The sequence below is a fragment of the Bombus flavifrons genome, chromosome 14, assembly GCF_040668555.2.
Source record: "Bombus flavifrons isolate JBK064 chromosome 14, iyBomFlav1_principal, whole genome shotgun sequence".
Classification (NCBI taxonomy): domain Eukaryota; kingdom Metazoa; phylum Arthropoda; class Insecta; order Hymenoptera; family Apidae; genus Bombus; species Bombus flavifrons.
The window spans coordinates 7375386-7392633 of record NC_138455.1 but is presented as its reverse complement, the minus strand read 5'-3'; the positions used below and the strand labels follow the sequence as shown (position 1 = coordinate 7392633).

Below are 17248 nucleotides of genomic sequence, written 5' to 3'. Positions count from 1 at the left end.
CCGACCAGGAAACGCGATTTCGTCTCCTATAAAGTAGCTTCGAATATGTAAATCCTGGCGATGCGGGAACAACTTCCACGGTCCGTTCAGGCTGCAATTAAAGAGGATTGCTCAATTTATGCGCGATTAAACGCGGACGAGAATCGGATCGATCGTACGCTCTGATACACGTACACACACATACACACCTACTAAAGCCTCTGGTTCATTGTAATTTCAAAAAAGAGAAGTCCCTTTGAGAATGCTCGGGGCCGAAGGGAAATAAGATAAAAAAAAATGTGGAAAAAGGACGACGGAAGAATATTTTCATCCACCAGCTTCGAACGAAGGGGAGATTATTCGCGGAACGAGGGTAATAAACGCCGATCAAGCAGACCGTGGATGAAATAGAAAATAGAGGAGTAACGCCCGTGGAGGCGTTTAAAAAGCAAAACTAGCAAACTTTTGTTTGCGGTGGAAACTCGAAGAAATTTATTTTCTTCGCTCTCACCACGTTTCGTCTCTCTTTATTACACGAAGGTAACAGAACAGTTCTTTGCAATCTCGCAAAGCTCCTTCGCTTTAGTCGCGGCTCTTTGTTAAGAACACAGTTTCTTCGTTTAATTTCAACTAAGTTTAGAGGCAGCTTTGCGGCAAGACCGTGTTAGCAGCTCGGAAGATTAATAGCACATCCGCAATATTGATTCGCAGAGTAAATAAAGCTCCTCTGCAAACTCTGACCCGGTTTTCACTTCAGAGTCGTAGTTAATTGTGGCCTTGACACGGACAGAGATGCAGCTACATCAGAAACGCGATTTTAAGGAACAAAGAATACGATTGGAGAGGATACGCTCCAGATTCTTCAACTTATTACCACGAATCGACCAAACTATTCCGATTCTTGCGAACGATAATATAAGCAGTGGCTTGTGATCTATTTTTAGAAAGGCAGGCAATTTGCATTACTCTGAACTATATTCCATCTCGAGACAAAATGTAGAACGAACCACTTAACTCGATAGAATCTGGAAATCTTGGAAAGTATCTGATTCGATAAAAACACGAATCACGTGAAAGTTAGGTTTAAATAGCATGCTGCCCGTTACGTAATTTACTAAATATAGTATTTGCGAACGAATCTCGTAGGAAACTTTCGCCCGATTATTGCTGCGATTATTACTACGATCGCGCGCGAGAATAAATTGAAATCATGCACCGCGAAATATGTAAGATCGTCGATAAGCACGCGAAAGAAGGCACGTCGCGGTGGTTGAATGTTTTCAAGAGCAACGTTGAAAACCCTCTGCCATATTTCACGCGATAAACCGGCACGTTTTCGCGATGAAACGACGAGACAACAAAAGGGTGAAGAGTAACAAACCGGGGCTCGTTAAATAAAAATCTGAAACGAGGTAGAAAACGAACGCACGAAAAGATAGATTAGCATAGTGAAAAAAGTCTAATAAGCTAACAAGCCGTTGCAGTCGTTCGCTTTTTGCGATACTCCATTAGTCACGAGCGTCGATTGATCTTTTCTACATGAGCGAACAGCAATCTCGCGTGTACCTGTAGTTTTTCTCAATTTCTTAATTGTAGACTCAGTTAATTCCTTAATTAAAGATTCCATTTGAATAACGTCGATAAGTCATAGTCTTCATTTTTTTACGAAGAAGCAGTTTTAATCTTCGGCGTGTTAATATCATGTTATTAAAATTGTCCCCTTACAAAAATATCGTTTAAAACTCATCGTTAAAACTTCGTCAGATTTGCATCTAACAGGTTCTTTTAAGCAGGTTCTTTTTCTACGTATTTTATATTGAAATATCCCTTTTTTTATTATAAAGCGAAAAGAAACAACAAAACTATGCTTGTTACGTTTCTTCTCATGATTTCCAATTTTTTATCAATATCAAGATTGTCGACAATTTAAAATTATCTTTTATGTATTGTAGTCATATTGAACGTTTAAAAAGTTAATTAATGGACTAATATTAAATTATTTTTTACGAAACATTGTGAATTTATCGTCTAATTTTGAAAGATTTTACATCTTCGAACTTATCCTATCATTTCCTTATTTCGTACTGAAATACTTCTCTTTAGTCATCTAGTGATATTAAAATTAAAAATTGGCAAAAATATATATCGTAAACGTAAATGCGTAAATGTCTTTATCGTAAATTTTTCCCTATTATCTTCCATAGTAATTTCGTTGGTGTTGCAAAAGCAGATATCCAGGACCACTTTCATGGAACACGTCAAAACATTCAATCTCCGTTTCCACTCTGCTCGTTACGCAGCATGGTTAATTTATCCGTGAAACGTTAATCACAAATTAGCCTCGTTATGGCCAACAACCCCTCGACAGACTTATCAATTTTAAACGCGCATAAATGCCCGATAAACGCGACTAATTTGTCCATAAAATGCTGGCGCAAATTACTTCCGGCCACCTCTCCGCCCGTCATCGATCTAAATTACAAATACAAAAGGAATTTTAATAACGCCCCGGTCGTTCACTCGACGAGCATTAATATAAATTAAACAAATTAACTCGCGTTAATACAACGTGAAATTGGATTGATACTTTCTCCATTGACGTGAATAAATTGAAAAATTCCTGATAAATATCGCTGGAAAGTTCCAGGTTCGCCAGTTAATAAATTAGCGAGTCGGTAACCCTTAACTCTTTATCTTTATTACATTAACGTAACACAATGATTTTATAATTGCAGCGAACTCTTGTTTGCCTTCTTTTACTCTCCTATTTCGATTCTACGTTCTATTAGAAACTCAAATTATTGAGAAACTCAAATTATATATTTGGACGCTGAATTTTATGAAATTTCCTATACATAATAATCTTTACGGTAAAGTACAAAGTTTATTAATTTTCAGCTTTGCGTTTGATATTTCGTAAAGATCGATGAGATCTATATTTAACGCAGGGAAATATCTCGAGTATTCTTTTAAAATTCTCTATGATTCGTTATAGGAATTAAGTTTTCATTATTGTGCTCAGATCACTGTAGTGCTAATGATTTAATCGATTAATCGTAAAAAAGCAACAGTTGTATTCTAGACATGTAGTCTAGAATACAATAAATTATTATTATATTATATTATTATATGTTAAAATAGTGAAAATAAGAAAATATATATTATGCATATATATTAATTATAATAATTCTGTATATCTGTTTCGCAATTTTCAAATGGCGATTTAAGGCTTTGATCGTTGAAGGGTTAGCGAGCGCGCGGGTGTGTGATTTTGATTTTTTATTCACGCGTTTCCGTATCGTTTAATTCTTGTAACTACAATGCTGCCAGGTCGGTGCACTGTCTGCTATCGAAAACCGATATTTTTGCTGGCAAGGTAGCGGAACGATAAGCCGGAAGAGGGGGTGGAAAAATATTGACATGATACAATAAACGATCCTATCGGCGACCACTGTATTTCCTCTTGTTGAATTATCGAATTTTATTCTCTCTGTGTGCTCGTGCTTATATTTGTGCTTACATGCGTGTCTGTACATACAAAGTTCGTCAGAAAAGTAATGAGATCGGTCCTCTAAAAATATTTGTACGTAGAGTGGCTCGTCAAAGTATTTAGACGCCCAACATAGAACATTTTTATGAATTTTATTATGTATGCTTTACGAGATACTGTGAAATTTCATTAACACAATTATATAACGTTACTCGACTACCATTGATCAAATTTGAAACTAATCTGGAAATATATACAGAAATCACAGAACATCCATCTGCAACGTGTATATATTATAATAAAAGATTATTAGATTGGTGCATGTTAAACGTTAAATCTAATTAAGAAATGTTCAAACGAATTTGTTAGGAAATTCAACGGAGTTCGCACAGATTCGAAAATCTGATTCTCGTGGAATCATTTATAGAATGCATGGAATTGGAGATTAATAAGAAACGCAGTGGGAAATCTAATAACACCAATGCGTATTTTTATCTTATCATTTATGAGATTTTTTATTATAGAATATATGGATTTTTCATGAAGTACGTACTATATATAGAATCATAAAGATTTAATGTAATATTCAATAAGTTCTTAATGACGTTTCAAGCTTATCTCATCTTCTCAACTGTCCTAACGCTTACGAACACCGATATGCGGGAATCATAATTAAACGGAATACAAGACGGAAGTAGGAAACGGTCTTCGGCGATGTAGAGAAAAAATACAAATTCATGCGGATTGCGGACTTTGTAAGGCTAATTAAAAAAAGACGTGGTAAATACGTGTACGCGATAATACGAAGACGTGCTGAATTAATCGTTGGATGACTGGATGAAAATATAAATTCATAGAACACTAGGGAAAAAAAGAAAAAGAGGAGATAAAAGCAGGAATTACTGGCTACCATCGGTGTTATTGTAAAGGATTTCCTGCAGAGATAGGAAATTACGAACACGGACGAAAATTCCTCTTAACACGTTGTCCGCCACCGGTGGTCATCGATAACCCACGTTAAGTTATACAGACCGATGAAGATAAAATAAACGTCTTAGGCTTCAAAATTACTAGCAATGTGAACGACACAGATTTCACACAACGAGATAGAAGCGAAGCACGCGCTTCCAGGAACATAGATTTTAGATAATGTCGAGAGGAAAAAGCAGAGAATGCAATACGACATCTTGAAAAAGCTAAACGTTATGACGTTGTATTTTATTTTATTTATTACTATTTATTAAATCTACTGTCTTTCGGCTTTGAATGGCCTCCGGCTTCCACTTTACCGTAGTACATCATCTTTACGCCATACACCGGTACTATTTTTCTTTTGTACTTCCAGATGGCCGTTATGGCACAGTATTTGTAATATATTTCAATCTATTGCGGCTGCCAGAGTGCGAAAATATATAATAATATATAACAATAAAATTGGCACGATAGCCAACGTGTTAAACGATGAAATACGAATGCGCGCGTAAAATGGAACAGAACGTCGTAACGCAACGTATAATCGCTATTTGGGACTGATAATCGACTAATTGATGGAAATAAAGGCACGAAACGTGTTTCCCTTATAGTCGTATAATTCGCTTATAACGTTTTTATGCGTTGCCCGTTTTATTGAAACGCAGTTATCGGCAGGTAGCAATATCGAATATCGATACTCTTACGCGGCGCGGATGTGCAAGGTGGCCATAAAAAGGCGAACAAAACGCGGAGGTTCGGCTCGTAAACGATATATTCATACATCGTAAATATGATACCGATACGGGCCGTCCGCGTTTTGCATGTTATAAATCGATTTTACACCGAGAACCGATAAAACGGGACGCTTAACAGGATCGTTGTTGTATCTCGAATAATGTACTCTTCACGGTAAGAGAGAAAGTTCACAAAGAGAGAGAGAGAGAGAGTGAGAGAGAGGGAGAGCAAGAGAAAATGTTAGGGGTTGGTGAAAGAGGCAGAGAAATCCATTCGACAAATAGCCGGCTTTATACGGCAGCAATTTAAAAAAAAAAAAAAAAAAAGAGAAAGAAGAAGAGAAGGGCATTTATCGTAAAAATTTGCAGGCTTGTTGTACATCGAGCAAACTGAAACTCTGGTCGAATGGAGGTTTTATTTGACCTCGATTAAATTTAAAGGATACCTCAAATTTAGGAATTTGGTTTGCTTAACTTTTTGTGGTTCGAGCAACATTTGACATTCCAACGCAATTTGTTCTCGATAAAATAAGGTGTATTTTTATATTTTTGTAAGTAATTACATATCTACTTAGAAGCCAGGTCTTACATATCAAAATTATGGCATTAGAATGGTCAAAGTAACAAATTCATAGTTTTTCGTAGAATTGTCTGAAAAAATTAGAAAAAATTCATAGAAGTGACTACACGTACAATACTTTTCTTCTCGCGTTATGTATCTTTCCTATATATTTTTTTCTTAAATCATCTTTCGTCTACATCAGGATATTTTTGATACAAATTTTATGCCTTTGAAATTTCGCTTATTATAACAAGGTTCACTTATTTAACATTAAATAATTCTTATCGAACTGTACGAAAAACATTGCTTAAAAAATTACAATTAAATTATACGTGCTGCAATTTTTGAAATGGTCTCTTTGTATTTAAGAAAGAGCAAATGGAATTAAAAGCGGTGAAAGATAGTCGTAGTACTCGGATTGAATTCACGAGACAATTCCGTGATGGAACAGGGAGCAAAGTTCAAAGGGATACTCGCGCCGTGTAAAAAGGTGGAAAGTTTTCGATCGCGAAATAAGATTCCATTTGAAATTTAGATTCCACGTCGTATCCAAGGAACCGTTAACGATTCTTAGAAAGAGAAAAGGCGAAGGGGAACGTCACTAGACTTTCTTGAAATTGTAAGATATTTTACAAATTGTAACGAACCTGGACGATTTACGCAATTGATTCTAACTTGATAATTTCGAAAATCATACTGATTGACGATAGAGATTAGACAATACACCCTATTGTTTGCAAGTGTTTGATCGTTTTAGTAGATTTACAATAACAATATATTATGTGAATTATATGTATCAATTATATGTATCAATTATAAATTTGATCAAAATGTACGAATTAATAACAAATTAGTAATTAAAGACAGTTTATTTTATTTTCTTATAGAATTAGTGGATCATAAATTTCAGTTGTTCCTAATTTGTAATTCTAATTTGTAATTGTCTCAATTTATTGATATTACTAGTTAGTAAATTATTGTACAGAAGATCACAACTGAAGTGTCTGTTAAAGTATCGTAAAAGAATGAAACGGGATTGAAATTCCAAACGAAATTGATTTTCAAAGTCAATGGAAATCAATTCATCCAATAGCTACATTTCCACTATGAGAGCGGATGAAACGCTAGTAAAGAAACATTATTGCCCAGAGCCAGGCGCATTTAGACAATTTCTATCCCGATATCGGAAAAGAACGGTCCCGTAGCAAAGGAGACACTGGGAAAATTCGAATCGATCCAACAGTCGGAGGCATTGTGACTTTGGTTAAACTTTCAACTACGTGGAAAACCGCAATCTAACCAAAGATCGACATCGTGTATATATAAGGTGGACCAAGAATCGTGGTACAATCGACGAGAGGGCGATTCTACGTGAAAAAATGTCGAAAATATAGAATAAAATTTGCTCGTTCGAAACGGTTCATTCTCGAGAAGATGGAATTTAAAAATTTGTTTTTTTTCATACCTAGAACTCACAGCAGAAGAACATCGTGCACGTAATCATATAAACTCGAAACATTATCACACGTTTCATGTTTTACAGAGGCACAATTTTAAAATGCAATATCTTATCAATCGATTTTATACTACCAATTTACCTCTTCTTATTCGATCTTGGTATTAAACATTGTATATCCTGGTATTTATGAACATTTTAAAAATATTTTTGTCGTAACATTAGGACAATTTGTTACAAAATTTCATAAATGCAGCAGCTGTTTCTAGAATTATGTTTTTTTATCTTTGCATCTAGCCTTCTTTCCAGTTACGTAAATATAATTAAAGTACTTCTTTCTAGCTTAGAACAACTTCCATCGAACAACGTCGAAATTACAAAATTAACAAATACTTACAACACGTATATTCGCCAATATTTTTGCCAATAATCTTCGTACACTGATCTTGATACGTGAATTCGATCTCATCGAAAATGAAGCACCGTGTGAATTTTTATTTCACGTTTTCTGTGTATTTTTTCACACAGAGAAAGATTGTACTGCGATTACTGGGATACTCTGTATAACTATATCTAGCCGGAAGAGAGAAGTTCAAAGAGCAGAGTGCGCTGCGGAAAGTAATATCTGGCAGCGCGAACTTACGCCGCAACGGGCGTGTAATCGCGCTTTATATCTTATCAGGATTCTGATGCGACGGTGAATTATGTAATTGCAACGCTTTTTCCCTTCCGCCGTCGCGGGCAAGCTCTTTTTGAACATTGAAAACGTTCACGACGAAGAAAATGTTTCCCCCCCCCCTTTGACGGTCGCTCAAGGCTTGATATAGAAAAATTGTGGATAAAAAGTTCCCCGCTGGAAATTGCAGAATGGTGGACCAACCGCGACGACGTCGACGAGGAGGACGACGACGAGGAAGAAAATACACGTCGACCTGACTATCTTTTTTTTTCTTCCTCCCTCTCTCTCTCCCTTTTCCACCCCTCGACGAAAGGGTGAGTTTGGAGAAGATTGGAAGCTCTGAATGTTTCCAGGCGAAATGAGGTTTTAATTAGCGCGACCCCGTATCACGATGTTGCTCGAGGTAATCCAAAGATCCAACGAAAAGAAGAAAAGAATATCATCGCTCGCTCTGGGATTTAAATTTCCTCGCGATTTTGTCCCGTGTAATTTAACCGGGCGCAATTGTTTCGTACGAAGCGAGATAGGATAATCCCGGCATTAATTCCGCGAAAAAGTCTTCCCGCGAGCGAACGACGAAGAGGCTGAAATTTATCTCGTACACGGACAGGGCTTATTTTCGGTACAATGGAAGAAAAAGGAATGCATTAGTTCTACTTGTTTGGCCTTAAATTAAATTTGCGCAGAAATCTATAAAGACGTACACGGCTCGTGTTCGTAAGGATCGAGACACCGACAGGTTTCATACGAGATGTGAGTTTACTTTGTTCATTGCCGAAGGAACGATTAATCGAAAAGGAAAAGCTTGTAGAAGCTATTGGACTATTGGAAGAATTAATAATATAATCAGTTACAGTAATTAATCGAAAGACGCGGTGGATGTAGACAGGAAAGATTTATTAGTTATTATATCTATTGAAAAATGACAACATTTTGGCTAGAAATTGCTGGAAATTGATAAAGAAACGTTGCTCGTTCGTTCCGCTAGATTGTTTAGATCGTAACGCGATTAAAGCGTAGTTAGTTAAGTTAATTGAATTGCTAATTAGGACGATGAGGCGTTTTCGAACTTTGTCACTCTCGACAACACTTGCATAATTTCTTACGTCAAATCGCGTTTGTTTGGTAATAATCGCCAACGACGAGGAATAAGGTTTAAGTAAAAATAACAGATTCATAAAGTCTCAACTTGTCCTTGTACATCTTCGAAGATGATAATGAAGCGATCATGAACAACGACGATTCTTCCATACATTCTTCAAAGAGTCGATGGTAATTCGACGATGAAATTGAAAAATTCGGCCAAGTGAAGTTAATTTGACTTCCGAAAAGCTCAACCGAGACCTCGTCTCCATTCTTTTGCCTAATCAAAACCACCGTAGCAACGTTAATCATCTCGTAGCATCCGCGTCTCGGAAATAACTGGCAGCGAATTATTTAGCAATTCGTAGCACTCTAACAGGCCCGCGTGATTCCCATCGACTTTAATTAAAATTTCGTCTGGAGTAACGAGCTTCGCCACACTGTGAATCGCAGCACGGGACAAGTTTCGTACAGAAGTGGAACGTTTTGGGAGCGGACAGAACGCGTTTCGAGCGACGGTGAACAGGAGAGAATTTCGAGGGAAACAGTTCTCTTGGCGGAGAGGGAGAGGGAGAAGAAGAGAGAGAGAGAGCGAATAGCTTCGGGCAGAGGACGATTATTAAACGCACGAAATTACTGTTAATACAGTCGACGCGAATGCATCGACTTTAATTGGTATGCGCCGAGTACCATTAACGTTTTAATTAGCGGCGGACAAGCCCGATACACGTCGACCGACATTTCCTTTCGGCGTTAGCGATCGATGCAGTCGCATTACCCGCTAAACGTTAACATTCTATTTATGGAACAAACGCGATTTTCTACCCTTAACATGCAACTATTGTGTTATCGAGCAAACAGTCTTGAAAATCGTTCCCAATGCGTGAATTGTAAAATTTTGTTCGCGATATCGGACCATTCGCACGAAAGTACAAAAGATAGTACAAATAACGAAGAACCACGATCTCTAAAAAAATGACTAAATTGGAACGAGGATTGCTTGTAGGGAACGCTGTAAGGGTAGAAATAAAAGAATTTAAAAGCAATTTCCATTTGTAAATAATTACTAATAATGTTGAAAGATGATGTGCCATGCAATGTAAACATGCCCGAACACATGGACGTTAAATGTCACCGATTTTGTAACAATTCTTACTTGAAGCATTACAAAATATTCTTTTGAAAAAGAAACGAGAAGAATCGTCTTGGAAAAATATATTTTTCGTCCTTTATACGAGTTATTTAGGAACAAACAGGACTGCTATTTATTACAGTGCTGGCAAATTTAAATGAATGGCATATTCAATTTTCTCTACTATTAAGAGGTAATTTTCTACAGATATTATTTCTTTTATCGATGAATTTCGACTATACTAGCGCAAAAATAGAAAATTTTATGACGCACGTAGATTACTGTACGCATAAAGTTTTATAGTAATGGGAACAAATTAAATTTCGAAAATAATTTTGGGTTGAGGAAGTTTTCTTTCCCGGCTTCTAAAACATTCGATGTTCGATATTTACAGTGTTACAGCCTACAAGTCCTCGACTGTAAATTAAATTTAAACGAAGATCTTAAATGAAGAGTTTTCTTCAATATTTTCCCCAGTAAATTACTTTGAATATTTTATACATATCTTTCCATACTATTTATTCGTATATTTATTCTGTACCCTTTTGTAGCTTTATTATTCTTTACACACACGTACAATGAGATTCAGAAACGCGTATACACGCGCAGAGAGTACCACATTTATTCAACAATCTTTTGTATATGTGACATAAATTGAAAATTGAAAAATCCGTAGTCTACGTAACAACTTCCAGGAGGGCAAAGTTACAGTACACGAAAATAAAGAAACTCGGGTTCGTGTTTAAAGTGCACCTTATTTGGCGAAATATTTCCTGTCGTCGTCCAAAGTGGCCCCCTTTTTTTCTGTGTTTGCATACTGTTGCATTATCCGCAGGTTCGTTGAGTACTCATGAATAATGATTCGACCGAAACGTTAGAGGGAAGAAATTATTTTTTGTGCCGTCAAGGAACAGCAACTCGAGCATTCACAAAATACCTTTAAGCGAACGTAGGCGTTCGAAATACGAAACTAAACTTCCTACTTTGCAACTTAACTTTTCCCAATTTTGAAGGAAATCTAACAACTGTCAGAGGAGCAGATAATACGAAAAAGTATATAAAGCATCCGTAGTACAGTGCTTTCTACAATGCTTGTAACTGTAGGTAAAACAATTTACCACCAAGCTTCTGCTTTTTTTCATTACATTCCGAGATACGAATTTGCATAAGAATCTGTCCATTACACGTTGCTTAATCTCTGCTCCGGGACTAGATTGTTTTTCTCGATTCGCCTTATCTTTCCACATTCTCCGATTGTTACTCGTGCGAGAATTGTTACTCGGTTTTCAATGGAAGCGATTGTAAACGTTCTACAGGATATTCTATGAGAAGCAAGATTGTGTTACATCGTGATTTGCTACAGCAGAAGGGTTTTGTGGGAAAAAGGAAAGTTACTCGCGTCGTCGCGTTGAAACGTTTTTTCCTTGAATGACGAGTTTTCAGCTGGGTTTTCGTTGGGAAAAAGGGAAGCTGTTTACTGCAACGTTAGAAGTTTTTTAATTGATCCAGTGCTTTCTCGCGTGGCAAGCCACGCTGGAAAGAAGTCGCCGCGAGGTTGAACTTTTTAATTAGTCGCGAGTTTTAAAAATAACGTCGCTTCTCGAACCCACTTTCTTCTTTTTTTTTTCTACAACGAAACAAGTTGAAAGGAATTAACGGTACACGGTTTTCGTGAAGCAAACGAGAACCGTTTTGCTCCCGTATTTTTCGTGCATTCGGTCGCAAATAAAGACCACGTACGAAGAATATGCTAAGTCCATTAATGTTGATTTACTGATTTCGATGCCGCTTAACGAGTACACAGAACAATTTTAACGTGACAAAATAGAAGATGAAGAGATTCAATTAGGTTGGACGTACGTATGTCTTTTAAGAACGGCTAATAGGACGAAGAAATTTTGCCGAAGCCCAATGTCGTAATTATTAAGATTATAGCTTGGAAATTTTATTTAGCTTCAAAGCCAAATAAAGAGACAATTTTGCTGGTGTAGGAAAATATGAAACGCAACTTATCGTACGTAACTTGTCTTACAGTCTTCATACACATTTTTATATTGCTTTCAAATTTCGCCAATACGATCATGACAGTTGAAACTCGTTACTAGACCGGGGATTTTTATGCATTTATGCAAAATCCATTTACAACCGAAGTTGCAAAAACGTACAAGATACCTGCAGTAAACAAAGATATGTAAAATATTCAAAGCAGAGTAATAATAAAAGTATTGGTCATGGCTTTTAATACTTGAAACGAATAAGCTGTGTCCATAAAAATATAAATTTTCATAAAAATCCATGGTGTACTCGTTACGGTGCTAATGAAACTTCCAAGTATTTCCTGCAACACACGTAGCATATTCCCAAACTCGTTGAAATACCTTCGTGAGCCACTGTATATCCGGCAATCTGGCCAAAGGAAAATTTGTTCCATCTTCGACGAAGTAGAGTCGAGAAAATTGAGAACAAATTCTATTCCCCTGGGTGGAAGGACGACGAGAAAGAGTCCAATAAAATGCGCATATAAGGGAAGCTATAGAAAACGGGGACGAGTGTCTGAACATAAAACGAATGCAAATTTACATACGTATGGTGAGGAAGACACGAGAGAACATAACCGATAATGGCACTGGATTCATGATCCCGCGGATACATAGCAAATTTCATGGCACGATGCAGCGAGAAATTAAATCAAATTTCGACTAACTATAGACAAGCTGTAGACAGACGAGCTATATACAAATGCCGTAATTTACTCTGACATTTATTCGCTAGAACGGGAATTTTTATGCGTTCAAGGAAAATCAAAAGACGTAGAAATATACATAATACGCGGGAAAATATAGATAAAATATCCGATATTCTTTATATTTTATAAGTTCTTTCAGCTGTATTCATAAAAGTATGGATCTGCAATGATAATCCGCTATTCATCATACATTATACAAAACGGTGTATGTATATTAATCTTCTAATATTCCTTCACAGATGAAGGATTTCTCTTTTATTAGATTTCTGAGAAATCGTAAGTCGAATGTACATAATTATTTGTAATTATTCGACACGATAGAGATTTTATATTTTATTTCATTTGTAACGAAACAATGAACGTTGGTTTTACCTTAAAGTGATTTTTAAAATGCTTGATATCATTCAAGTGCACACGTCACATTTTATTTGACGTATCAATACAAATTTAAAAAGCTATTGTTTGTTAATTTTTGTTTGCAACAGTGCACGAAAATGTGCTTCGAAGCTGTTGGTGTCTTAAGCTGGTGTTCTTCGGGCCATTTTTGAATCGCACTTTTCTATCACTAGATAATTTCTTAAATTTTAGGAAAATACAAAAGAACGCTTATTCGTTAAATGTTAAAACTGCTTTTCTCTCTTGAAACTGAGAAAGATTGAGACATAAAAAATTCGAGAACCACCAGGTCAGAGTTAAATTTCAATTATTGAAGGAACATTCATCGACTATTCGTTCTTTTCTTTTCTTCTTCTATCCACAATGAATTATCCTCGGAGAGAAAAAATAAACAACCAAGGAAATGTTCGCAGAATTTCGTGGAAACCGTCACGAATAGAGACACGAATAAAGAAAAAAGAAGTTACGAATTTTCGTGTAAAATGCAAATAAGCGTTCTCGAGGTTTCCACGATGCGGCATTAAACTCCGGATAAAGTAGAAGCACCAGTACAAACGAAATTCTGAAGCGTACAGGTCGAGCTGGAACGCGTTTCCTTTCCGGGACCCCATAAACGGGCCACTACACGGTGCACAAGGTGTTTCTAAATCGTCGCGTTACGTCCACACATTCTCGCGCGAACGTCCCGCGATCTTGGATCATTTTACCTTCTATTTTATATCCAAGACCTTTCGATCGTTATACACAATTTATGTAAGGAACCTTATCTTCTTTTCAACCTTTTCACTCGGGACAAAATCATTTAGTGGCCCGCATACGGATCGAAAGATAGAAATTGATTGGATTAGCGATGTCAAAGAATGATATCGAGTCAAGCCCTCATGATAATTTAAATAAAACGAGTAACAGCCAAAAAACGAACGAACAATGTGCACGCTGTGATCCCACATTTTATTTAGAAATTGGGTACAATTGAAATTAGAAATCCTATGTCTTGAAAAGTTGTCAAGTATACGTGTATTTGATTAATTCCGAATAGGAATGGACCATTGACGGAAGATTATTCTACGTACGAAGATAAGTGGAAAATGTAGAATAAGATCTTTTTATGTCAGGCTTCGTTCTTGAGGAAATGGAATTTGAAAATTTGTCAAACAGCATGTATCCGGCTAATTCTCGTTCAAACCGACTAGTTTGGACCCGGTTAAACATGTTCAAACTTTATCTTCTCCGTAACAAAGCTTTAAACGAAAAACTATGTTCGAAATTTCTTTCAGAATTCCATGTATAACTTTATCCGAAAATTTGTAAAATGCACGTGTGCCAGGCTAATTCTTGGTTAAACACGTTCGGACGTTGTTTTCTCGAAAACAAGGCCTCAAACGAAAAAGCTTCGTTCTACATACCCGACTTGTTGTCGCATGTAGAACAATCTCCTTGTCAATTTTCCATTCCTGTCCAGTGGGATTAGACAAATGCACGTCCGTTTGGTAACTTTTCAAACTCGATTTTCCCGGAATTGAAACCTCCGAGGCAATTTTGTTATTCCTGATTGTGCTCTTATTTCGTGCCATAGAATCCCTCTAATTTCAATCAGCACAGCACGAGTTGAGGACCATGTTATATACACGAGGGAACCGAAAACGAAACAAGACTGATTTATCAGCTATTACATACCTCGGACAAGGAGTCCTCCATCATATCGCTGGTATCTCTCATGACTCCCAATGGAAACTAGCACCGACAACAATCACTCAACGCCCACGTTTTATCCGTTTCCTCCTCCGGGCCTGTATCTTTCACTGTCTCTGTTATACGTTCCTCTCTTCCTCCTTCTTCTCCTCCACTCTTTCTAATATTCTCAAACTTCTCTAACCGACGAACAAGCAACGAAAAGACCCGCTGTTTCTGACTTAATTTGTAGAAAAAAAAAGAAAAAAAAAGAAAAAAGGAGCACGATCGGTCACAGGAGAGACTCCAAAAAACGCTCTTGTCACGAGCACATTGTGCCGATCGTGTTTTCGGAGCGTGTTCGTTTAAAACGCACGTATAACTTGGTCGTTGGATCGATCGTATCGCAACGTGTCACTTTCCTCCCTCTTTCTCCACTACCTCTCCCTCTCTGTATTGCCCTCTATATGCTCCTCCGTGTTCACCCACTCCGTTTCCCTCTAACGTGTTCTTCTCCCGCGGCAGACACGCACAGCTTCCGTTTTCCAAGTCGATTCGACCGGGCTTTACTTGGAGTTAGACGACGAACGAACGGGTCCCGGCGTCGTTGATCTTTTCGAAAAAAAAAAAAAGGGGGTCGACGATCCGAGCGTGGCGAGCTTAACGAGCTCACGAGTGGATCGCGAGTCGACCCATCGGTGAACGCGGCTTTCGAAACACTGGCGAGCGCTGTCAGGTAAAGCAAGGGAGCAGGTCGACGGACAGCCACTAGGCAGACCTGCCTCCATGACACTGGTCCCGTCTCCCTCTACCCTCGCGCGATCTCTCCCTTGCACCGACTGCTGCTTGCAGCTGCCTTTCCTCCCCTCCGACCGACCATCCCCTCCTTTTCACTCTCTTCTCTCTCTCTCTCTCCTCTCTCTCTCTCTGCTCTCTCTCTCCTCTCTCTCTCTCTCTCTCTCTTCCCTCTCTCTTCTTCGATGAAACCCTCTTCGTCTTTTCTCTTTTCTCGGCCCCTCCTCCGCGTTATTCCTCAAATTCACCCTCTGCGTTCCCCTTCAACTAAAGATTCTCTCGCTCATTCTCATTCTTACACGAGAGTCTTAATACTATCTTTTTCTATATTCCCCTCTACTCGGTCGTCCAGCTTACATTTTCCTACCACTTGCCAGATACTGGTTCCGTTTCTCTCTGGTTGATAAGTAGATACATAGCTACTGGCTCCACTCCTCCTTTCTTTGGATACTCGCGCGATCCCCTCTTTGCTCCAAGCCGAGCCTAGGAGGAACTCAGCCACCGATGAATCGCAACACGATGCAAGCAAATGGCTCGATCTGACCGCGGATTTCAAACTGACAACGTGTTTTGGCTGAGCCGCGGGATGGGATTGGTTGGCGAGCAGAATGGATGATGGTTAGCTGGAGGTAAATGATCGGAGGGTTGCTCGGACTCGAGCAACTTGGGGAACATTTCCAAGTTGCGAAATTTAGTTTGTTGTATTGTTCTTGTTCGTGGAAGATTGGTTTACGTATTACGATAGGATAGAATATTCGCGCGTTAGAATGGGATATTGATCAGGTTCGTAAATTGGGAAAATGGAACAAAGCAACGAAGCTACAAGTATTAGTTTCTTGACGTTTATCTCGTGAATTACTGTTACACAAATCGTATATTGGAATAACCTTGAAATTGATTTTTATGTAATGTACAAGTGAATTATTAACACGTGTATGAACTGGGGTGATGCTATGAATTAAATGTAGGAAGCTAATATTTTCCAGATGTCTGGAAATCGTGTTTGAAAACGAGAAAGACTGGACTCTGAAGAAACTGTGTCACAGTAAGAGGAGAACGTGGAACGCGAATTTCGAGCGAAAAAAGAGAGTTCTCGCGGCACTACAAAGCTGTTCACGCGTGCTGGCGGAGGGCGATGCAGACGAACAGCTGCTATTTCACCTGTTCGATATATTATTTAAATGCTTCACCTGCCGCGATGTCCAGATACCGCGAGATAAGCGAGACGTTTCCTGCTTTCACGACGATACCACGATATCGCGACCTCTTCGTCGTCGCTTTTTCATTAAAAGCTTTTTAGCAAATGCCTCGTTGAAATCGAACGAAATTGATCGATCTGTCGTAATTCGATTTTCTCCCGCTTTGAAAGATAGAGGGTGAACGGCGAGACACCGGGTACTGACTAATTTTAGCTCTTAAATATTCTTTGAGCATTTAATAGTCATAATCGTTATTATTATTCTATTTTTATGTATTTTTTATTAATATCATTATTATTATTTAAAGATTTATTATCCTTTAGGGATTATTGCTCGTAAATATTAAGTTTCGTT

The 17248-nt window shown here is 37.8% G+C and overlaps 1 protein-coding gene across 1 annotated transcript in view; it reads right to left on the bottom strand.

Annotated features, from left to right (window-relative positions):
• Positions 1-15742, bottom strand: part of LOC138186682 (uncharacterized) — a 35656-nt gene extending 19914 nt beyond the window's left edge. Inside the window, exon 1 of the mRNA XM_069126762.1 lies at positions 14907-15742. Within this exon, the coding sequence (XP_068982863.1) occupies positions 14907-14948 (42 nt within the window). The 5' untranslated portion in view covers positions 14949-15742. The remainder of the gene's footprint in view (positions 1-14906) is intronic.
• Positions 15743-17248: the final 1506 nt, after the last annotated feature.